Here is a 24,589-nt window from a genome sequence, read left to right as displayed (position 1 = left end):
TGTATAATAATAATTGTTTATGCTTATTTCTATATTTTCAGTCATCTTTATCCGCGCTGTACACACTATCGAGTCAATCAACACACGAGGCAGTTCATCTTCTTAGCAGAATGCTCGTTTTTAATCCAGTGAGTATTAATTTTAGTTTATCTGGAATTCATATGGATCAGTTACTTATCAATCTTTTTCAACATTGTATATGTTAGAATGATTGTATTATGCAATATGACATGTTTATATGATAACCATTTGTTAATACTTTAAGCTCTGTCTATACTATCAAATTTGTATGCCCAAATATGGACATGATCACATCATATCACTACCATATTTGAGCACATCACACTTTTTTTGTCAAACTAGTTTGGTAGTGTACTGTAAACATGCTTTAAACCTGTTCACATGTATTAGGTTATTTTGTACTACAACCCAGTTTGGCCTTAATAACTATGTTTGCTCATTACTATATTTGGTCATCATTATATTTGGTCATTACTATATTTGGTCATAATCTATATATAATATATAAACTATATTTTTAGAATAAAATGAAAAAGAAATGTATGGTACTTGTATGTACATATTTACTTGTCTGTTTAAAAAATACAAAGACATAATAAATATAATGTTCCCCATAAATAATGATTTCTCAAAAGAATTTAATTTATTGAGTATATTGCCTTCCAAAACATTGAACCCTGTTGACCACCTTCCTTTATTTTCTAGGATAAACGTATCTCCTGTACAGACGCTCTAGCTCACCCGTACCTTGACGAAGGCCGTTTACGCTACCACACTTGTATGTGCCAATGCTGCCACAACACACCAACAGGACGTGAATACGTATCCAACTTTGAACCATGCGCACCTCAACGATTCGACTCCAGCTACGAATCAAGACTTACATCTGTACGACAGGTCAAAGGTAAATAATGGAATAGCCAGGGAAGAGTAAAGCTCTGTCTACACTATCAAACTTTATCCAACAAAAAAATGTGACGTGGCCATACTGTATATGGACATGATGATGTCATATCACTACCGTATTTAGGCACATTACACTTTTTTTGTCAAACCATTTTGATAGTGTAGACAGAGCACAAGATTACAGCAATCTCTGTAGTTTGAAATGGAATATTGTAGAATACTATAAACAGGGAGTTGTTATTATATATCTAATAACAACTCCCTGCTAAAAAGACTGTTATTTTTGTATACTGTAAGCAGCATTGTTTAACCTTTGACCTAATCATATCTTGGAATTAAAAGATTACATCAACTTTTTATTTCAATTAGACAAATATTTATTGAAATCCCAAGGTCATCAACAATATCAAAATAACAATTTAAAAGAACTTTAAACTTTGCATCTCAACAAAATAACATAAGAATTACAATGCTATTTGATTGAATTTAATTACACCTAAATTTTGTCTCTTCTGAAATTTAACTCAGTGGTTACAATGACATGTTTGTTGTGTTTGTGTGGACATCCATGTGTAATTGTTTATCTGGGTTGCATTTTAACACAGCTCGATTTTTAGGAAGGAAATTAGTTGATAAGTTTCATAGAGAAAAAGTAAATTAGTGATTGTTAACTCTCTTGCATTTAATACTGTGCACCTGGCTTAACAAAGGGATATTTTATTTATACCTTAAACATTAACAATAGTTTTTCTACTGGTATTCCTTTCCGCAGAAAACAGAAAACCGAACAAAATAAGACGAAGATAATTAGTATTATAATGGAATAAAACTCTTGAAATATTGTACAGTGAGATTGTGTAGTAATGATTCAACATTTCAATCTTGGTTTGATCATTATTAGATTCAACCTTTTTTTTAATAACATTTATTATTCTAATATTCAACAACATAATTGTGTTAAATTTGTCTATTTTTATATGTTATGCATTGCTTTTTATAAATAAGAAATATTTTTTTTTTTTTTAAATTTCAGAATCCCTATTAAAATTCATCACAGAGCGCCACCAAGGAAATTACATCCCCCTTTGTATTAACCCCCAGTCTGCCGCATTCAAGAGCTTTGCGAGGTGAGTTTATAGTTTCACATATAAGCCCACATGGGAGATATAACCCCACATGGGAGATATAACCGTAGCAATTCTGACATTAATCGGAACAATAACCACCCTAGACAATAAACCAATCCAGGGAAAAATTTCATTTTAAAATTTTGTTTAGCAAAATTGCTAATCAAACTGATTTTCGAGAAACATAGTTTTGTATTGTATTTTTTGCTACACATTTTAGAAATGTGTAGCAATAAGGTTGTTTTGTATAGCTTTTTGCTATGCTACACTGGCGAAATTATTCCCTGCAATCATAAGGGGAGGACAATATTGGATGGCCTTGTTTTTACCTAGCTTTACAATAGAATTAAGATGCATTGTTTCTTCCTATGCCTTCAATTCGTTCGAAATTCCAGTTTTTATAATTTAAATTGTAATTCTCTCAAATGTCAATACTGTTCTTTTTGTGGATAGGGGATAAACACTACTGTGTACATTTCTTAAACAATGTTTTTTATGTTTAGTATTGTATTAAAGTGTAATATAATACAAAACATGTGAATTATAAATTCTACTAAATCATTATTCAAACATAACTTTGGAAAGTAGCATCAGGGAAGAGTTGTAATTTAACTCTTCCTTGGTAGCATTATTCCTAAGATGATGACTAATAACTTTAAAAGTATTATTGGAAGTTTTTACAGTTTTTATCTTTTTATCAATTTTGTGTAAAATGTTTGTTCTTTTAGTTCATCTGTAGCTAGTGCCACTGAGCTACCCCCAACACCTCAACCGTGGGAATAAAAACGTTCCTTCTATTCCACTCGTCTACGTGAAGCATTCCTGCTATGATGTCTAGTACAATCATCAAGTTTTTATGCATGTGCACAATTAATAGAATATTAAAATCATTATGAGTGTATTCGGAGATGATTTTAAAGACATCTTTTCAATGTAATTTTAAATGCTGCACAAATGTAACAAGTTCTTTTTGTCCATGTTGGGTCAGAGTTGATCTGCATACTTGTTGATGACTTTATTTTTTATTGCTACCTCGTGTCGGGTTTTATTTTATTACATGTAGATTGTTTTTTTGTCTTTGCATGAGGTACTGTATAGTGTTTTTTGGCGTATTCTTTTTCCCCAAGAGTGATTCAGTAATCTTCATAACCAGTACTAGTATTAAATATGCATAATTTAATAATTTATGATAAATATAAGAAATCTAGACTTATCTTCCAACATTGGCATCATTTTTATTTTAGTCATTGTTTTTTTTTTCATTTTGATGGGTTTAAAATAATTTCTTTTTTTTTACATTTTATTTTATGGTGTACTCAACTCAATTGGACAAATTTAATCTAATTGAAACAATAACACTCATACTTAATAATCAATAATACTGAAAATTGCTGGTGAAAACGCTGCATGAAAACGATGCAATAAAATAATTAAATGTAAAATTAATCAAATACAGTAATACATTTAATTTTAAAAAGGCTTAAAAACACAATATTTATAATAAATTATTGAAATTGTTTTGATTATTAAAGAAACATTTTTTTTTTAAATACAGAGACTTGTTTAAAATCGCCTTTAACAATGCAATAATTTATTTTAGTTGAATGGTTTTGTTAACAAAAAGCCTTGCTTTAAAAACTGCTTTTATCTAAACCTTCAGATAATGAAAACCTTTTGTGATTTTGCTCATGAAAATATAAAAGATAGGAAAATAATGTTTATAATTATTAAATGTTTCATCCCAATTCCCCAAATATACTTAATAATAGAAATTGTTGGGTGTACAATCAGAGGCACAGTCAGGGTAAGTTTAGAAAAAACTTTAAATGTCCCTGTTTATCTGCCATGCCAAAAGAAAGTACAAAAAACTAACTAAGTTTGGGCCTGATGGTGCATAAATCACAACTACTAAGCGTATGTAGTATTATATTGGCTTAGAACTCATCTTTCAAGGTAAAACGTCTTTCGAATGGTTATTATATGTCATCCACTTCACAAATAAATAACATATTTTCTAGAAAAAAAAATGCATGTAAATTATAATCTTATTCTGAGTAAAGTAAAAGTGTTTTTTTCTTCTTTTTTTCAAATTTGGGAAGTTTAATTTTTACTTTACATAATGAATGTATGTTGAATTTTCCATCAACACGAAGGGGGATTTTTTAAAAGATTAAAGGCAATTATGTTTCATTAATTTTAATTTGTGATTTACAAATCTAGTTTTATTTAAATAATGTCCAAATATACATAACTTGTGTAATTAATGTTAAATATATTCTTGTTTGTATTTATTAACGAAGGATCATGTTTTAAACTCTAAACAGTAGTTCTGTCAATCAGTGAATCTTTAGTATTTATGCATGAACAAACACGCTGCAACGATTCGCGAGGAGCCAGATTGATATGCTGCTCGTTTACACTGCAGTTGATGTGTTTCAAAGAGAGCGGTGTTGTTTTATTTCCACAAATGTTAATTCATGACAATCGTGTTTTAAACTGAATTTGCTGAAATGCCATGTGCTAGGCTTCAGCAAAAAATGTAGTAATATTTTTTGCATTACATTCTTGATAAAAGTTTTAGAAATTCTAAATAAAATTAGAAAGAATCCATGATAAAAGGTTAAAAAGTTTTGAAAAATGTCAACAAGTTTTGATAAAAGTTCACAGAAGTTCAGAGATTCCTGATGAAAGATTAAGCAAGCGTAAAAGTATGATTCAGACAAAATCATTTATCTAAAACCTACAGATTCTAATATGATCCAAAGAAACTATTTGATAAAAATAACACAAAAAAAAAAGAAAGTCATGTTTATATACACATGTTGTAAAGATTGAGTTGAATATTTTAAATGTTTTTTAATGTATAAAGAAAAGAAGTGAAATCTGAATTTTATTCATGGCTACGTTGTTTCATTCACATTGTACAGAGTAACTAAACTATTTTTGAAATCCAAAAGGGTTTTATGTCTAATAAGTGCCATAGTAAATAATTGTATTAATGATTATCATTTGTTTTTAATCATGTTATAAAAAAAACACAAGATAAGTGTAACAATTGGTATGAAACATCATTTACATCATTCCAAATGAAGAAAGACAACAGCTTTGTACTTCTACAATCGTGGATGTATTTTAGTATGAATTCTAGACTTGTTGTTTTAAATTTGACCATAACCATTGATTTAGAAAATTCCATTCAGAATTTGTTGGAAATACGGATGTATTATTATTAATGTTATACATGCCATACATTATGTTTCTATAGTTTAAGTACTATTATACAAACTTTTTATTTTATATTTCTTTTATAAGATGCTAGAAAACACTGTATTTCATTCTTAAAAATTCGTTAAGGCTTCTGTATTTACAGAAAAAATGTCAGTCATTACTTTGAGAAATTTATCGACAGAAAGTTACTGGTTTTGATATGTCGTTTTTCCATCAATTTTACAATTTGTATAAATGCATCTTCATGTGTCTACCAGGTAGGCATGTTGACATCCAAGACACTCCACTATAAGTAACTGTTTGAACAATGATTAAAGAACAAAATCATCTGGTAATCTGATTGATTTTAAACTTTGTTGCTATAAATTAATTTTTATTATTCTTATATAAATAAGATAGATGATATGAAGTAGTAATATAGATGTTTGTAGTGTCTAAGGTTAGTAATTTTGTAAATATTAAGAGTGCTATTTATTTACTGAACTCAAGAAGCACTATTACGTGGAAGTACTGAAGATGAAGCAATAGTCTCCAGTGCGAACCTTGCCAGTGGGTACCACCAGTGTCCTAGCAATATTAAAACAAGAGACAGTCCACTGTGATTTATTTAAAACAAGTACAACTTAACAGTAACAGTGAGATGATTTTGTTTTCCAATGCATCTCAAATGATTTTGATATATACCAATAGAAAATGCTTTACATTAAAGTTTGATCCGGAAATAATATACAGTATTTGAATACTTAGGTGCAAGGCATATAATAGAATTTTGAGGTGTAGCAAACTGCCTCTTATGTATGTACTGTTATAATAATCATTTTAAAGTTGTTAAAAACAACATGTAATTTCATAGTTCAACAATGTGCTGACTGAGGTGCTGATTTCCAGCCAATCCTTTAAATTTTAATATTTAGCATTTCGCCAATAGTTTTCAGTTTTCATACGAACAATTATTACCATTTTGTACTGTATTAGTTTGTATAAAAAAATGCACCTTTTTGTATAGTATGCTAAAATTGAGATAAGATTCTCAAAACCATTCAATTCAACAAATCATTAATTATGTGTGTACTATATAAATATTGTAATTTTTTTATTATTGGCTTTTAATATGTATTTGTAATATTTCAGTTAAGAGCCACATTTTTTTGTTTTTGCTGCACCCATGAAACAGCAACGATCTATTATTTATTAAGGGTGTATTTTTAGGGGATGTATCAAAGTATTGATTGAGGTGACCATCATGTTCAGATCTATATGCTATTCACTAAGACTCCTACTTAACTATTAAGCGTATCTAAGCATGAACAAATTAATAATTAAGAACTAATTACTTTGTGAAGAAAAACTTTGATAAGACTCCCTAAGTTGCTGTTAATGTACTGTTTTCGCGGGAGGTTATTTTCCCTCTGTCGTCTATAGTAATTGTATTAATTATATTGGTTATTCAGCACTCATATATTTGTATTGTAAAATAATAGTTTCTTTTTTATGTCTATTGTAGAAGAGATAATACTGAACATTCTTGTACAGCAGCACCTATTAGTTGTCAGTTGTTTTTTTAGATGTGGGGACACGTTACCTAGTGCAATTAAAACGAGTGTACGAGGTCTATTTATTCATACGCGGTCTAAGGTATGTCCAACCACCATAAAATATACTAGATCCCCAAAGGTTACGGTGATGGTGAAAAAGTTTTGAAAAAAAATGAATAAAATATAAAAATAAGAATACATTGTTTTTGTTTTTCATTAAAAAATGTTTTACTTGATTGGTTATAAAATACGGAATCAATTGTCTTCAGAACTAAAGAATCGTTCACTTAAAACTGCTTAATTGAAGGTATATATTCGGTTCATTGTGTATTTGTACAATTGTGTCGAGTGACTGAGTGGTGAAGGCAGACTTCCACAAACCAGTCGTTCAAGGCTCTCCTCAACTAAATGGTTCTAGTGGTAGAACAAGTCCTGTGTTGGCTTGTGTGAACTTAAAAGAACCGAGTGCATCTTCTGAAGAGCAGGAAGTTACCCTGGTGTGCTAATCCATTTCAGCCCATGTTGGCAAATGGCACCACCATTTAGTGGTAGCTGTACAACAAGCTGCACAATTCAGCCAAGTTAGGCTGCAAAGATGCAGGTTATTTCCCCACATTTTGTTCTTATTGTATTCGGCTTTCTCCGAGTATCATGATCGATTTCAATTATACTTTTTCAAGATTACAATATTATGGTGTAATTCACTTTGGAAACAAAACACAAAACCATTAAAATTAAAAACATGTATGTATTGGCAATTTCAAGCAAGATTATCCAATTATTTCATTTACAAATTCAACATGATTTCTTACTTCCCAGTGTCCATATTCACCAATCACACAAAGTAAATACCACTTAAGTGGAAATCTTGACTTAAGACTGAAATATCTCACTTATGTGTGATTGGTAAACACACACACATTGCAGAACAAATTTATCAATATGTTTTTGATATCATTAAATGCAAAATGTTTAGTCATACTTTGATCTTTTTATTAATATCGTGCAATGAATATTCACCGATATTTATTATTTGAAACACATAATTATTATAAATGCCATAATTTGAAAATACTTAATTTGTTTATTGATACTAATAAACTGAAAACATTAAAAAACACACTAAAGTAACAATTTACAGAAAGCATGAATTAAAAAAAAAAACTCGACCTTAAAAAGGGACATAAATGCGCTTAAAAAGAAAGTTCATACTTTACATAATTTTTCCCACAAATTAATATATGTTATATATGGTAAATAATTATACATAAGCTAGAATATTATTGGTTTATGTAGAGACTTTACATTTAAGTATGGATTTGGAAAAATAGCTTTAGAATAAAAATAATCCATATATCCTCCATACAGAAATTCAATGGTTATAATTAATTATGATTTTGAATGACATAATCTATTGTATATTGAATTAATCAGCATGCAGTATATAGCATTAACACAATCCATATAATAACTCTGACTCCCTGATTAAGTTGTTTTATTTTTTAAATAATTGACCAATTATCTGTTGAATGATACCTGTATGTCCCAAACGTCATTTTAACGCAACATAATTACACTCATAACATTGTTTAAAAAAGTAATAATAAATTAGGACTCCCTAACTCTATTTATACTGTACTTTGATAATATATACACAGTTAATATGAAAATAAGACTTACAATTTTAATTAATGATTCCAAATAAAATTCTGTAGATTTAACATACTTAATTCAAACAATTTTGAGAGCCAATTTTGTATTATCTATTTAATTATTATCTACTCGACAATTTATGTAAAAATGTACCTTAACTCAGTTTTTAACTTTTAAAATTTAATATCCAATTAAAATATTCATTCAAATAAATTTAATTTTGATAAGAAAGATTAGGTTTTACCAGAATAAAATCAAAATACGATGGTGATTCACTCAACCACAATGAACGCTACTTGTAATAGCAGGCAACTCATTTGCCAGCCTGGTTTGGAAAGCAATAGATATGATGAGGCTAGTGCCCTGTACACTATCAATCTTTATGTGACAACAAAATGTAATGTGACCATATATGGACATGATTTTGTCATATTACTATCATATTCGGGCACATCACACCTTTTTTGTCAAACTTAAGCGTGGTTCCCACTAGAACGCAACGCAACGCAGGCGGGGCAAACACAATGGTTGGAAGGGCATTTTCTTACGTTGCGTAGATTGCGTTACGTTGCGTCGCTAGTGGGAACCACGCTTTAGTGTGGAGACAGCTAAGAAGCAATGCAATATCCATATGTTAAATGTTTTTTGCGGACTATGTTCAAGACTATGATCTCTTCCAAATGCAAACCATATTCTTGCTTGTAACTCCAACGATGAAGTTTGCATCAGAGTTAATAGCAACATCATTGATTATCAAATTCTGTTCCTTAGATAAACTCACTGTTCCAGCAGGGATGTCCAATAACTATAAATAAAAGGCAAACATTTATTTTTTATATAAGTCTTAAGCAACATCTTTTTACTTCTTATTTTGGTAGGATAGGATATAGACAGATGCCTTTTTCACTCGAGCTCCTTTGAATACTGTTCCAGTGAGCTCTCATATGGGAGCTTCAAAGTGGTTCCACACTTTTTTGGTTATTTTAGGATATTTTATGCGTGTAAAGCGGTTTATTTTTGTACAAGAACATAAACACAATATTTGTCTGTGTTTCTTCTTTCTGTTATACTGTTGTATCACAGTCACATGTACAATCCCATCCAAGCCTTGGATGTTCTAAATCGTTGAACATTGGACTTCATACAGAAGAGGCCTGGCAGAACATTGCCATTTACTACGTCTAATAACTTTTCCTCTGAAACCGATTGTAAACATATGTAATACTATTTAATTATAATACAGCTTACTTGTAACGGATTTGGATCCATATTTTTTTTGTTTGCTCCTTTTTTCACGTCTTTTACTTCATAAAGCCATACAGGGCCATTAGCATCACCACATACAATATGACCACAACCTGTAAATATTAATAAATATCAAATCAAGGCAATTTAACAACAGGACACAGAGCTTGCCTTGCAAAGATAGAAACTCGTAACATTCCTTTGATCTTATGTCTGGCTGCGACACATACCAACAGTACTGTACTATGTACACATTCTCAGGGATGCCCCGCTTCCTTTAAGGGAGTGAAACTGATCGTGTCACAGCCACAGATAAACGCTTTGATCTCTGGAGCTCAGCATCCTGTTAGTTTGCCTTGATCAAATAAACATGGATGTGCCTCTGCCTTATATGTGTTGTCTTATGGATGTTGACTTAATAAGGACAATTTACACAGACGAGATGTCAGAGTTGAGGTGTCAACTCTAGCTTTTTTGTTGGTTTATACTATTTATAATATGCAGGTCTTTCTTTAAACATACACTTAGCAGTTACTCAGATACCTTACCTGGCCATGTGTTAAGTAATATATAGATGTTGTCTGTACTTGACCAATTTAGAGTATGTACAGGTACAATATCAAGTTCTTTCTTGCGGGCTTGCTGCTTTTCTCTGGCCTCTGATAAACTCCAAATCTGAATTGATTTATCAGCAGCAACTTTACTAACTGTAAAAGAAAGGTAAAATATTTATAAACATAATATGGGATTATATGCAAGAGAAAAAAAAATCTTTGGCTTATTTCTTGAGAACGAGGAATCTATAAAACAATGAGCGAGTCCAGTTTGTTTTTTATTAACACAGTATAAAATAGTTTCTATATTTGTATTACTCTTATCACTCTGTGTCTGTGTAAATTGACTGGAATGAATCAATGTTTGAGGTCTCATTATCTTCTATGTATATTTAATAGATATTATTTAGTAAACTGAAAATCATAGAGTTACATACCCATAAGGTCATCATCAATGGCAGCCATGCCATCAATTGTATCACCTTCGTCATCTTCATTCTCCTCGCTACGTGCAATACTTGGCAGTAGGAATTCTAAGGTGTGTACCCTGTAACAAAATAAATTTGTTAGAGCGAGAAAAATAGAAATTATTAGTCAGAATTATAACTAATGTGAATGTAGCCTTAAGCTGGGTTTCCTAGTACATCTTTCGAGACGAGTAGGGGGTTACCCTAGTGTACTAGTATACACACAGCCACTGTCACTCATCATCAAAAGAGGCCCCTTGATTGTCCGCATACACGGATTAGGGCCACCCTCTATAAATAAGGTGTAATAAAAATAAAATAGCTACTTACTTTTCTTTTTTACTAGTTTTTGTTTGTAGATTCCAGCCATAGCATCCATTCTCACAGCCTGCAACTATGTAATCATTCTTTGGCGAGTACACAATTCCCAGAACTCGTCCAGTGCCAGGAGGAAGGAACGAAAACAATTTTCTATTGCAAAAAAAAATAGACAAACAAAATATTAAAGCATGGAGAAATAAAATATTAATAGCCTTGACAAAATAAATAGGGTTTTATGAAATCTTGGAACTTTCCGGCTGCTTTACTTTATTATTTAACTTGTTGCATATTTTATTTGTACCTTAGGCTCTATTAAATCCAGCCACTGACACCCACAGCAAATTTACTTGTTAAATAAACAACAATAAAGTGTGACCTTTGACACACCCAAGCCTAGAGAATGAACTTTGACCTTTAGTGTATTATTCCTATCAACAATGTATTGCAATCTACTTACACCCATTTACATTTATAGTCTGGTCCAGACGGAACACCAATATCCCACAATACAACATCTTCAGCACCACCTGAAAATACAAGTTGCTAAATAACATAATAATGCCAATGGAATATTATGTTACTAGTTGGCAAGATTTTAAGATAAGTTAAATAAAAAAATAATTTCAAAACCATCTTACTAAAAAGCCAAGTGGGTTTGTCACGATGGAACACCAATGTATTGATAGAGCATGTTTTGCGTGAATTTCTGAGCTGAGCATAACAAATCAATTGCTCAGGGTGCAACAGTTTCACATCACCACGAGCACCGCCAATTGCCAATATATTACTCTTGCGTGCAATCTTTGCGTCGCCGACGTCCATTTCTAATGTTGTCCATGCTAAACAGTAGAACTCCTACAAAAATATATATTTATTCACAAATAAAATAATTAGTACTGTATCTAAAATGATTCAAGAAAGTGATGAAATGGTCTCTCAGGAAACCTGGAGGTTTGTATGATGGAGACCCCATATTACTTTGACAAAATAATAACAAAAAATAAAAAAGATAATGAGGGGAGAAGAAAAAAAAAATTGTAATGTTTTTATATATAAAACAGAATTTGCACAACCAATACAAAATTGTTTAAAATAGATTCTCTAAATTTTACAGCGTTTTGTAACTTGCCTCTTCAACATTTTCGTGCTTGTAACGCTTCATAACTTTGCCCGACTCGCAGTCAATCAAACACACTGAATTACCACCACAAGTTGCTACAGTTGAAGTACTATTTTCTAAAAAAGAAATTTAAATATAAAATCATAAAATGCTTATATCTTTAGATACACAATTGGGATGTTAGAAAAGGATTCTTAGAGCCTGTGTGTAATAGGTTTCAATGTGGAAATATCTTACATGCATAGCCAAACCACAGAGGGTGCTATCCTTAACTGAAATATACTCATACATAGAGGGTGCTATTCTAAATAATCTTGTGCATCAGAATTTATAATAAACAATGGCTATGCCAGGCACTTCCCAATTTAGTATATCCACTCACAATTAGTGTGAGACCACTCTAAATATCAGGAAACTCCCTCGGGAAACTTACGTGGATTTTCCGGATCTGGTTCAAACGCACACTTCCACACATTCCTACTGTCATCACTAGGATTGTTTTCCAAAGAATGGCATCTAAGAAAATGAACACCTTCAAACTTGGGATTTTCTTTCTGTTGAAAAACACAATATTGAGGTACTTCATTAAGTACCTTATGTGGCCATCTAATCTACACTTGAACCCAATAAAAATTCAGAGTTCACATTAAACTACACAAATTCAATGTTAAAATACAGTCCATTTAGAAATGTACATGGTTTGTTTAGTCACCTGACTAGTAAAATCACCACCAGGATTTTATAGGTGATTTTATTTAACTAGCTCCTCAATGTAACAGAAATATCAGACATACTAACCTTACTCCGAGGTACATCTAGTTTTGGTGGCACCCACGGTTGAGGAGTATCATCTTTTTTCTTTTTCACAACAGGTGTCTTCTTCGTCTTTGATGCTGTATCCTTAGCTTTTGCTGGCGTTTCTTTAGTCTTGGAAGATTTGTCTTTTGTTTTTGCTGGTGTTTCCTTTGTTTTTCCTGGTGTCTCCTTGGTCTTTGCTGGTGTTTCCTTTGTTTTTCCTGGTGTCTCCTTGGTCTTTGTTGGAGTTTCCTTTGTTTTTGCTTCCTTTGCTGGTGTGTCCTGGTTAGGAACCTTTCTTGGTCTCCCTCTTCCTCTTTTTACAGGCTGGTCGGGAGTTTCAGACTCTACCGCGGCCTTTTTAGGTGGTGATTTGGCTTCTTGTTTTTTTGTAGGCGTCTTGGTCTCTGTTTTGGCTTTTTTACTTGGTGATGCTTCATTACTTTCGGTTGATTTATCTGTATCGGTCTTTTCATCCTTATCAGGTACATTTTCTTTGGCAGTTTCTTTGTCGGTTGCATCTGGTACCGGTGTTTCAGTTTCTGGTACCTCAGTTTCTGGTGCATCTGTCTCTGCTACAGTTGTTGTCTCGGCTTCATCTGGTTTAGCTTCTTTTTCATCTGATGTCTCACCATTTGGTACTGGTTCCTGGGCCTCTTCTGCTGGTGTTGTGTCCATCTTTTCCGTTTCTTCATTTTTTTCTCCATCTTCAAGTTTAGCCTTCTTTGCTGTTGGCTCTTCAACAGCTGCATCAGTTTGCTTCTCTCCATTTGGTTCAGTAACTTGAAGTTTTATGACCTCGGTTGCTGTTGTTTCTTCTGAACACACTTTCTTTTCCGGTTGAGCTTGTTCTTCAGCAGGCGCTACATATTTAGCCTTTTCAAGTAGTGGCTTTCGAACTATTCCAAATACTTGTGTGATTTGTCTTTCGGCTAATACTGTAAGCTGGAAACAAAATCATAAAAAATAGTATTAGCATCATTGTAATTGCAAGCACAAGGGAAACGTGATGAGGTAATTTCCCGAATGATCGTAAAATCAAGACGGCACTGGGTTCGGTCTACTAGCATTCCTGCTCCCAACTAGTCATCCATTCATAGAAGCGCTGGTGAAGAAAGCCCATATGGTGGTGACTGTAAAATGGTCGTGAGATAATGACTATATTTTGGATTAAGTTGATAAAACAGAGTTTTGTTAGAGATAGAGTAGGCCTATACGATGTTCACTTATATTAATTATTACTTATATTAACTTAATAAATAATTAACTTATATTGTATGTAATCTTGTATATCGATTAGACTTTCATTTTTGATAAATTAGTTAATCTATTATACATATAATACCCAGTATAAATAACAAAACTTACCATATAATGTGTGAATTCCATAAGAGCATCAGCGCCAAATTGAACACGTTCTTTAAGCCGTTCAATGAAAGTCTGTTCCAGGGCAAGGATATCAGACTTCTCTGTCATACCAATTGCATGACCTGCAAACTCTTCTTCCCAAACACTGACAACCTACATAAAAGATTTACAGTGTAATTAACTGTTTCTTTATAGGTGTGTTAATAATTAACATCTATCCAACACAGAAGGTATTCATATCATATACTCATCTTTAATTCATATTAAAGAGATATAGTACAGAAATAGAATATTTTTTGAGGCAGCTTCAATCGGTAGAATATAGCCTATGTTGTTCAACAACCTTCTAACGAGCTACGTTCCAAAGTTCATAACATCACTGTGTTGTGAACCCAGGGTTCTTGCCACGGTGGTCGGCCCCGTCCACCACTCGGAATTTCCGACCACCACTTTCATGGCGCCGACCACCACTTTCATGGCGCCGACCACCACTTTATTTACACATGTAGAAGATCGTAGCCTATTTTTATTATAATTATCTATGCGTAGATCATATAGGGTGGTTCGTATAGGGTTAATAAACACCATTGTCATCGCCTTTAGAAAAAGCATGGACAATGCAAATTAACAATGTAATGTTCACTAATTAAAATCGACGACACCTTAAAATCCTACCTAGGCTATGCTAGGAGACGACATTTTTTAGCCGCCCTATGCACTGGTTAGCCTAATTTAGCCGGACGAGATGACATCGTTGGCCGATTTGACATCGGAGTCGAGTCAAGTTTCGGCGGCCTCTTACGCTATATTAATTTAATCCTACCTTGGCTTAGCGAATTATAAATACACCGACGTCAACACAAAAAAAATACATGCAAAATCAATATATTTTATGTTAAGATTTAACATAGGCCTATTCTATTCAATTATTACGACATGTAACTGTGTAAAGAAAATGGCCCTAGCCTAGTATTCGGTAGCTACGCGACCAGACCAGGATTTTGAGTGAAAAAAACATGTGCGATGTGTGGTTGGAACAGTTAAATTTAGAGAGAGAGTACCAGAGTATCATTGCGTTTCATGTCATGTGACACAAAATCTAGGTACACGAACTTCGTCGCGTTTCCAGGCCGGCCGCACCTGCCATATGACCAAACAAAATCTAGGTCTGCGCGATCGACGTTCTGATACTATATTTAGAATTTCAACGATCTTTTGTTGTTGTCGGCATCGTTTCTGGATCGACTATATTATTTTTAGAACTTGGTGGCCTAGCCTACCATACTAGTTAATTGAGGTTCACAATGGAGTAAGTGCCATCGTGCCTCTCTACCGTGGGAAATTTCTACGATTAAAAATACAGTACAGAAAGAAATTACTGCTTCGTATCTACGCGTAGGCTTTCGTAGGTAGATCGTAGGTAGAACGTAGGACATTGTTCTCTCCTACGATGTATTGTTTGTAGCCTACGATGTATTGTTTGTAGCCTACGATGTATTGTTCTCTCCTACGATGTATTGTTCGTAGCCTACGATGTATTGTTCTCTCCTACCTACGATGTATTGTTCGTAGCTTACGATGTATTGTTATGAAATCTAGGCTACGCCTCGATCGTAGGGTGGTTCGTAGAAGCATGGACAATGCAAACAAACAATGTATTGTTTGCTAATTAAAATCCTACAAAGATTAGTAGGTCAATTTTTGTAGCCGCCCTACGCATCGGTTATCCTAATTTGGACGGAAATCCGCCGACGAAACAACATCGGGCCGGTGGACCTCAGCTCACGTAGAGAGAGTCGAGGCTAGGCCTAGCCTGTTTCGGCGGCCTACACTATAAATTATTTAATTTATTTCTACCTTGTTGGGTTCGCGAATTATAAAAACAACGACACCTAGGCTAGGACACCAACAAAATATATGCAAAATAAATATATATCCCATATTAAGATTTAACATACATAAATAGGCCTTTTAAAATGATTCCGACATGTATAAAGAAAAAGGCCCGACCAGAATTTGGAGGGGAAAAACATGTGAGCTGAGCAGTTTAGAGAGAGTATTATGTTTCATGTCATGTGACACAAAATCCAGGTACACGATCTTAATTACTGTTTTATCGTCGTCAGACGGTAGCCACCCTCTCGTAGAGCTCGTACTGAGTAAAAAAAACATGTGAGAGATTGCGGTAAGCAGAGAGTATCGCGTTTCATGCCATGTGACCAACAAAAAAAAACTAGGTCTGTATTAATTACGGTCTTCTGCCGGCAGTCTTTTTGAGCGACCGATTGAACGTCCTGATGCTATATTTAGAATGAATTGTTTACGATCTTTTTTTCTCGGCATCGTTTCTGGATGGGACGTTCGCTATATTATGTTTATGTTGGCTTGTTCGTTGCGTTTCACCTGTGTTGGATCGTGTCTCTCTTATTATACTTCGTGGGAAATTTATATTTATATTCGCCGTTGAGTAGGTAAACACGCACGAAGGAAAATATTACGATTAAAAAATATTATTTATTTTTTATTAATTTACAACTTTGTCCTCCGCCAATTAAATTTAACACATTAATTTCACACCTTACTTCACTAAGAACATCGTAGGGTTGTTTATTTAGGTTACGATTTCCCTACGAAGTTCAGAACGTAGCTCATTGAAAGTTGTTTATTGAGGTTACGAAGCCAAACAATGGAACCTACGAAGCCAACAACGTAGCCTACGTTCTATCTACGAAGCTACTTCGTAGGTAAAATTGCAGTATTTTCTTTCTGTACTGTAGTATTTATTTATAAATAATGCTTCCTAGTAATTTACAACTTGGTCCTCCGCCAGTCAAAATTTACTCATTAATTTTCCACATCTTGTTACCGCACAAAAAGAAAATCATAGGGTTGTTTACAAACTGCATTTTTTTCCGACCTCATTATGAAATGCGTGGGCTGGCGCGACAAGACATGCTGGTGAGAACCCTGTGAACCAGCAATGTCCAAAAAGATTTTCTACTTCAGAGGACGTTGCTGTTAATTACTCAAAAGAAAAATACACATACATGTACAGTAGTATTACAATTTGTTATCATTCAAATTTAGGATAAATAAATATTTTGGTTTGGATAGCCTGGATGTTTTTAAAATGTTTCATCTTACCTTAGTAGCTAATTCTGCTTCCATATTGTCTATAGTTCCACGAAAGTCAATGTCCTGGCCGTTAAGCGTCATCAATTTAGGCAACATGTATACAGCAATGTAATGATCTGAAGTCTGTCAAAAGAAATCATTTACAAAATTAATAAAGACTAGCACGTAATACAGAAAAAATATTTGTATCTGGGTGTGTGGATAGATTTGAGATAATTTACAAATCAAAGATGGTTTGTTTTACAGAAAAAACATATATCTGGATGACATCAGATGTACATGTAATTGAATGTGAAATAATTGATTCTCAGTGTAAATGGACACTAGAACTCACTGTTAGATCATTATCCCTAAGATCCAGTTCTTCAACTTCCAGAAACTGCTCAAGAGTGAGAACAGACGTCAACTTGTTTTTACTGATGTCTAACTTGGAGAGCTTTCGCAAACCAAGATTGTAGTCAAAGCCAGATATCTTGTTATTGGAGACATTTAATGTCTCAAGGTCATGCATTCGACAGAAGACAGCAGGATCCAGCGTGGCGATTTTACGTCCGGAGAGATCAAGATGACGGATCTCTTGTAAGGTTACACAACCAGCACATTGTAGAACCATCCGTTCCACAAGAGCAGTGCTGGATACAAATGGCCCTTTTCCAAAAGACCCATAGGTAGACATTTTATAATAATTCTGGAATGTAAAATATATATTTAAAAACATTAATAATATGGTACATGGTATAGGCGTAGTTAATAATGTTCCATGAGCACAGCAACAGGCTGAATAGTACTAGGTAGGCCTAGTACAGTAGTCAGGACGGTTCGCTAAATTATGTTTATAGTGTTGTTGGTTTAATAATTTGTCCATGGGTTTTCCACAGTTTAAGGCCAAATTATTATTTTGCGTAGTAGTTTTCCGTAATATTTATCTCCATTCAGGCCAAACGACCGTATGGTAATTAATAACGAATGTTTCATACTACATGAGAAACCTGTCACAATTGGCACATATCAGTTCAGTAGACAATTGATTACATCACAAATTAAAAACTGTGGGTACACGATTTTTATAGCTTCCGCAGATTCTTCAATCTGGCTGTGGGTTAGTTAGTGGGGAGGAAGAAAAAAAAAGTAAACGTGATGAAAGAAATATATTTGTATTAATAATCGTTTATTAATATTAAGCATTTGATTAATGGATTTAAAAGTAGAAAAAATTCCACTTTTATTTACAAATTATAGCCATTTTCGTCACCGGCCAAACAGCGCCCTCATCTAGGCTTGGTGTACCAATAAAATTCTCGTGGCTCTATTTTTTCTAAATGAAACAGTGAAAATAAATAAAACTAAGAAACATCATATCAAAATATTGTATTTGACTAAATATTAAAAATAATAAAAACTTATTGATAGAAGTTACTTACGATATTATATTGATATAAAGGTGAAAACCATATAAAAATACCAACCAACTTTAGGACGCGACGCGTCGAATTTCCTTCCCGCTTTCTCAAATGGCACACAAAGCTTGCTGCTTAAAAGTCACCGATGAGGGCAGTTTTTAGCCCTCTAGTGTTGAACTTGTTATTAAAAGTAATTAGTCTTCTTTTTCGTCGTATCGTGTGCGTTTTTTTATATATTTTATTTTACGTTTTCGGTTGAGAATACTGGGAATGATACAATTTTACTTTATAAATATCATTTAATAGTTTATTATATAAAGTTTGTAACTAGAAATAATCGTGAAAACGTTGGTTTAGTTTTCTAGGCTAGGCCCTAGGCTATATGATAAAATCAGTGTCAGATACACACAGACAGCCTGCAGTCATTTTGAGGTGGAGGAATATTTATAGTCGTTTCGACCCTAGTAGTAACTAAATATTAGTTTGAATCGACATATATATCATATATGCGACATATATTACTAGGCTGTCAGTCAGTGTAAATAAAAATAAAGACTTTTTTAACAAAGTTTTTGGTAATTATTATTATTAATATTATTATTAATGTATTTAATATTTAAAACTAGATTTTTGCAGTCAATAAATATTGTCATGGAAAGTGGTTCAAATGTTACATCATGTGGATGCAAGGGAATACGTGTGTGCTTACAATGTGAAGCAAACAAAAAACAAATCAAGACACAGGCACTGGAGAATGTAGCTGCTCTATTTCAGGTTTTGATACTTTTACTATTTCCTGTGTAATGCACTTGTCACTTTACCACCCACGCACCATCATATCATGAACAACATGGTCACCGTGTGTCAAAATGTTTGCGTCATGGTCACCTAAAAGTTAAGTAACTTTTTTGACACATTGGTGGGTCATGTTATTTATATACGGTATGACGCACATCGGACATTCAAATGATGCACCTCTTGTATAGTGGGTCATATGATTGAAACGTGCATAACTCTGTAAATAACATGTAACAGGATCTGCAATACTTACAATTAAAATTATTGTTTTCACCCTTTTTATAGGAGTATGTCTATTGCCATGTGTGTTGTAAAGCATGGGAGTTATTACCACATCCGAATGAACATCCATATCACCAAGGAAACACCATAGACTTTCCTGGTGTCTGTATCATTCCAGAATTTGTAACAACACATGAGGAGAAACTGATTGTGGATGAAATTGACTGTTCACAGTGGAAGGAATCACAGTCTGGGAGGTTAAAACAGGTAGGCCTTGGTCAGCAGTGTAAATGGCAACTGCCTTCCTTTTGCAGAAAAAAAACTTGTAAAAAAAGAAAATGTACTGTGAAAGCTTTATATTTAAATATGTGTATATTTAAATGTTTGTAATTTTAAATGTTTGTATTTTTAAATGTTTTTTTGTTTAAAGTCTGTATGTTTAAAGTCTGTATGTTTAAGTATAATACTGTATGTTGTGCAATTGAAACTGAGTAGATGAAAATGTTTTGTTTCACTGACAACTCTTTTGGGGTTTTAAAGTCTCAAATTAGTAGTAGGCTAATATTTAAAGTGGATTTGTGATTTTATATTCTTATGCGGCTATTTTATCTAAAAAAGGCTATTTGACTATTTGTGTTTTTATTATAAATTTTTTAGGATTATGGGCCAAAAGTTAATTTCAAGAAAAAGAAAGTGAGGATGCAACAATTTACTGGCCTTCCAGCATTCAGTAGCGATTTATACAAACGAATGATTTCATTAGAAACACTGAAAACTTTCATCCCGGTCGAACTCTGCAATCTTGACTACGACCCTTCCAGAGGCTCCGCAATCGACCCTCACTTCGACGACTTTTGGTTGTGGGGTGAACGATTAGTGACTTTAAATCTACTCTCAGACTCCTACCTAGCTATGACAATAGATTATAGTGATGAACGCACTGATGCATCATTACAGAATACGTTAGTGAGAATACCACTTTTACAAAGGAGTCTCGTTGTTCTTCAAGGTGATGCTAGACACATATGGAAACATTCTATACCTCGAGGGGCGATTGTTTCCCGGAGAGTAGCAATCACATGGAGAGAACTGTCAGATGAGTTTCAAGATGGTGGAAGTCTTTGTGAACAAGGAAAAAAATTAATAGAACGAGCATTATCGTTCCAAGGTCTTGTCGTGCAATGATACAGATTAATAGTAAATAGATTTTAAACTCTTTTATTCAAGTTCTATTAACATTCATGTTAATGTATAAAATATAATAAAAACATTCAAATTTTAAAATACTGTACAGTACCATAATGTAGAATTATATTTTACATAAAGTTCAGAAATATTCAGAATAAACAAAATATATTTACATATACAATTGTTGTCGATTTTAGCCTTTAAACAATTTGGTTCAAACAAATATACAAAATATTTACAAACCTTGAGATTAAAATTGTAAAAAGAATCTTTAGATTGTCAAACTTAAAAATAAAACAGCAAATATACATAGAAACATATACATAAAATATGCATATTCTGTTCACTGCTAGTGCATAGTAACCATTATTTTTCTGTATTCTATAATAATAATAATTTGATTTCTATACTATAGCAATCCCAGCCGAGACATGTTTTATAAAATTAATGTCATCTTCAATTATTTTAAAGCTGAAAAGGGCAAAAAAGTGCCACCTGTTATAAATAATTAAATTAACAAATATAAACCAAAGTCAAACTCCAAATCACTATTTAATACAAAATACAATTTGAAATAAGAAGCAGAAAAAAAAGTTTTGAATTTGATAAATTAATAATTTGGATCTTGAACGTTTGTGATAGCCTCTCCAAATAGCGATTCTTCCCATTTAGACAACTGTTGCACAAATGTACGATGAGGGCGGATATTTTGTTTGCACTCAAGCACATGTTTATAGGCATCCTATAATAAAAACAAAATGTTGTTAATTATGTATTCAAGAAACTTGAATTAGTTATATTAAGCTCTGTTTACACTATCAAACGTTATGTAACACAAAATGTGATATACTCATAATGGACATGTTGATGTCATATCACTACCATATTTGGGTATATGACTACCATATTTGGGCACATCACACTTTTTTTTGGTCAAACTAGTTTGATAGTGCAGACAGAGCTCTAGGCATGTCACCATACTTGAATGACCAATATACACACTGTTTAGCATATTTCTTAATGTTATTTGCATACTGACTACTTACATGTAAAGGCCACTTGTAAAAATTCATTAAGTATGCAAGAACAACACTAACACATCGACTAATTCCAAGTTTGCTGAATACTAAAACTGTCTTGTTTTCTTCAAGTTTTTTACCTGAATGAAAAGTAAAAAAAAAAATTGAAAAAAACACTCAAAAGTGGTTAGATATGTTTTCTTAATTCATCTTAAACTTTTACAATTAATCAAAAGTGGAATATATCTTCATTTTAAAGTTTCAATTTTCTAGGTGAATGTTACGATCAAAAGCTAAATATTTCTGTATTGTGCTTACAAATAAATTGGCAGACATATGGTAGATATGAGAATAGGTTTGCATCGCTGTCATCCATTGCAGGAAGAGTGAATACATCCCCAGTAGAATCATCTTGAAATCTGTTAAAACAAGTAAAAATTGAAATTCAACGCAAAGCTCTATTCAGTGGCGTTAACAGCTATGAGCGGTTCTGGGGGAAACAACAGGCTTTAAATGTGTAGAAAAGGGCTGAAAATGCCTGATGCTTCCAGCGTTGGCGTTCCTAAACCAGGATCCTCAGGCCTCTGCATTAAGCCACTGTCTCTATTGTTGTGTCAATGACAATGAGGAATCTGAGCTTTTTCTTTTTTATTTAAATCATATTTTACACTCAATAGTGCTAAAAGAAACAATAAACCAATTGGGACAAACAAAATCCTTTGACCATTGTATTCTTAAAAGCTAAACCTTTTCACCTGCTTTTTTATTTTCCCAAATTTTCTTCTGTTGTCAATAATACCATTTCTTTTGCCTGTTGTTATGAATTAATGTTTAAACTTCTGCTTTTTAAGAGTATTTCACACATCAAAAATAATATCCTATTTTTGAAAATACTTACAAGGTGTCCTCTTCATTGGACACATTGACATGTGCTTTTAGTTTGAGATCCTTCTGAATACTAGCATCACATCCTTGATCATAGCTACCCAGGTACAGCTTCCCTGGTAGAATCTCAATTGGGTACGTCTTCAATGCGTCTAATTCCCTTGGCATGTAAATTATTGTTTGTGTTCGTAGAAACGGGTAAAGTGCTGAAAAATCTTCATATCCACCACGTAAGATCTTCACTGGATTTTTACTACCCATTGCTGACATCACACGGCCACATGCTATGGCAGGACCTAAGAAAACAACATATTATATGTAGTACTGTACCATCATGCATTAATGACAAATCCTAATCTACATATGATAACTAATATTATTATAATAATAAAAATGTTTAATTGATAAGGGTTCACTATAAAGTAATGCCTGTCATCTAAACCAGATTGACACCCTTGTAGACTGACCCAAAGTCAGGTTTCAGAATACATTTTAAATATTAGAATTTGGATTTTTAGTTTCAAGATATTCTTCATGGAATAAGTTTGCTTACCATTGTCTTTTAGTGTTCTTGTGTTATTATCTAGGACCACGACATGCAGTTTACATTCTAACTCAGAGTCATAAGGAACTAGGAATTCATCTTCAGGAGACTATATAATAAAAAAATAGAGAAAATATGGTGATGTATCTATTGCAGGTGTGGCTACACTTGGGATTTAATCCGGGATGTTGAAGCCTACAGTATCTCAAAAAGTAAAAATGAAAAATCCTGTATGTGTAAAGCCTATACTAAAAATGTAATTGTTAAAGTCAGTAGTCAGTCTCATTGCAGTTGTCTCAATATGAAAAACGTAAAACAAGTTGAAGACTTGTAAACACACTATACAGTTTGTTATTAATAACAATCTACGTTAATTACAATAGTCACATACCCTTGGTGCTCGTTTTGATGTGATAATGTGACTTTCATTGTATTCGTTAGTTTTCCTTGCATCTGAAGTAATAGAATGTTAATACATTATTTAAAAATTGCACTTACTACTACCAAGAAAAATCTGAATACTTTGTGCCTATATGCAGTAAAATGATTGTCATTACACATACTTCTTACTCATGCAGTTATTTAAGATAGTAAAAATGCTATTTTAAAAGAGATCAAGTACACTGGCACTCTAGGCCCTAGAGGTATACCTGCCTCCATGGTTCGTAGTAGCCTAAATGTTAGTAGGCTCTAAATATTATAAGACAGCCTGATTCAGAATCATATATCATTCATATATAGGATAGAAGAAGGCTACAACTAAACTAATTTATTCTTACCTAAAAGGAGTAAATAATTAGGGTCACTTAGACATGGATAAGTTGTATACTGTTGCAATATATTGTATAGAACAGTTGGTTCACATATAACAAGACCTGCCATGTTAAAATACTGTTCGTTATCTCAGGAGAAACTGTCAATAATGATGTTTTGTTATCTTCTTACACACGTTGGTTTGTTTACTTTGTTTCCAAGAGAGCCTACGCACGCCATTGTTTCTGCAATGTTTGTGCTTTTGGAAATATAGTTCTTACGTATTTGTATAAAATAATTACTTT

The 24,589-nt window shown here is 32.9% G+C and overlaps 4 protein-coding genes across 4 annotated transcripts in view; 2 read left to right on the top strand and 2 right to left on the bottom strand.

Annotated features, from left to right (window-relative positions):
• LOC140044718 (serine/threonine-protein kinase NLK-like) overlaps positions 1–7,013 on the top strand; it is a 37,875-nt gene extending 30,862 nt beyond the window's left edge. Inside the window, exons 8-11 of the mRNA XM_072089345.1 lie at positions 42–128; positions 727–925; positions 1,961–2,054; positions 2,783–7,013. Coding sequence (XP_071945446.1) covers positions 42–128; positions 727–925; positions 1,961–2,054; positions 2,783–2,837 — 435 coding nt within the window. The 3' untranslated portion in view covers positions 2,838–7,013. The remainder of the gene's footprint in view (positions 1–41; positions 129–726; positions 926–1,960; positions 2,055–2,782) is intronic.
• A 554-nt stretch (positions 7,014–7,567) lies between these two features.
• On the bottom strand, positions 7,568–18,978 carry LOC140044715 (leucine-rich repeat and WD repeat-containing protein 1-like). The gene is made up of 14 exons (XM_072089342.1): positions 18,897–18,978; positions 17,810–18,163; positions 17,485–17,598; positions 14,341–14,493; positions 12,976–13,917; positions 12,611–12,731; positions 12,187–12,293; positions 11,696–11,912; positions 11,515–11,584; positions 11,067–11,207; positions 10,707–10,816; positions 10,264–10,422; positions 9,719–9,828; positions 7,568–9,275 (listed from the first exon to the last, which is right to left on the bottom strand). Exons 2-14 carry the CDS (start codon positions 18,149–18,151, stop codon positions 9,135–9,137), a joined length of 2,727 nt encoding a protein of 908 aa, XP_071945443.1. The 5' UTR covers positions 18,152–18,163; positions 18,897–18,978; the 3' UTR covers positions 7,568–9,134.
• A 27-nt stretch (positions 18,979–19,005) lies between these two features.
• LOC140044716 (alpha-ketoglutarate-dependent dioxygenase alkB homolog 4-like) lies at positions 19,006–21,183 on the top strand. The gene is made up of 4 exons (XM_072089343.1): positions 19,006–19,094; positions 19,502–19,649; positions 19,959–20,162; positions 20,553–21,183. The coding sequence occupies exons 1-4, from the start codon at positions 19,021–19,023 to the stop codon at positions 21,078–21,080; spliced, it is 954 nt and encodes a 317-aa protein (XP_071945444.1). The 5' UTR covers positions 19,006–19,020; the 3' UTR covers positions 21,081–21,183.
• A 90-nt stretch (positions 21,184–21,273) lies between these two features.
• Positions 21,274–24,481, bottom strand: LOC140044717 (serine/threonine/tyrosine-interacting-like protein 1). Its single transcript, XM_072089344.1, has 7 exons — positions 24,311–24,481; positions 23,923–23,984; positions 23,541–23,640; positions 23,001–23,283; positions 22,421–22,521; positions 22,130–22,242; positions 21,274–21,825 (listed from the first exon to the last, which is right to left on the bottom strand). Exons 1-7 carry the CDS (start codon positions 24,411–24,413, stop codon positions 21,694–21,696), a joined length of 894 nt encoding a protein of 297 aa, XP_071945445.1. The 5' UTR covers positions 24,414–24,481; the 3' UTR covers positions 21,274–21,693.
• Between the last annotated feature and the right edge of the window lie 108 nt (positions 24,482–24,589).

Source organism: Antedon mediterranea, chromosome 3 (assembly GCF_964355755.1).
Source record: "Antedon mediterranea chromosome 3, ecAntMedi1.1, whole genome shotgun sequence".
Lineage (NCBI taxonomy): Eukaryota > Metazoa > Echinodermata > Crinoidea > Comatulida > Antedonidae > Antedon > Antedon mediterranea.
This window is presented reverse-complemented; position numbering and strand designations above follow the sequence as displayed.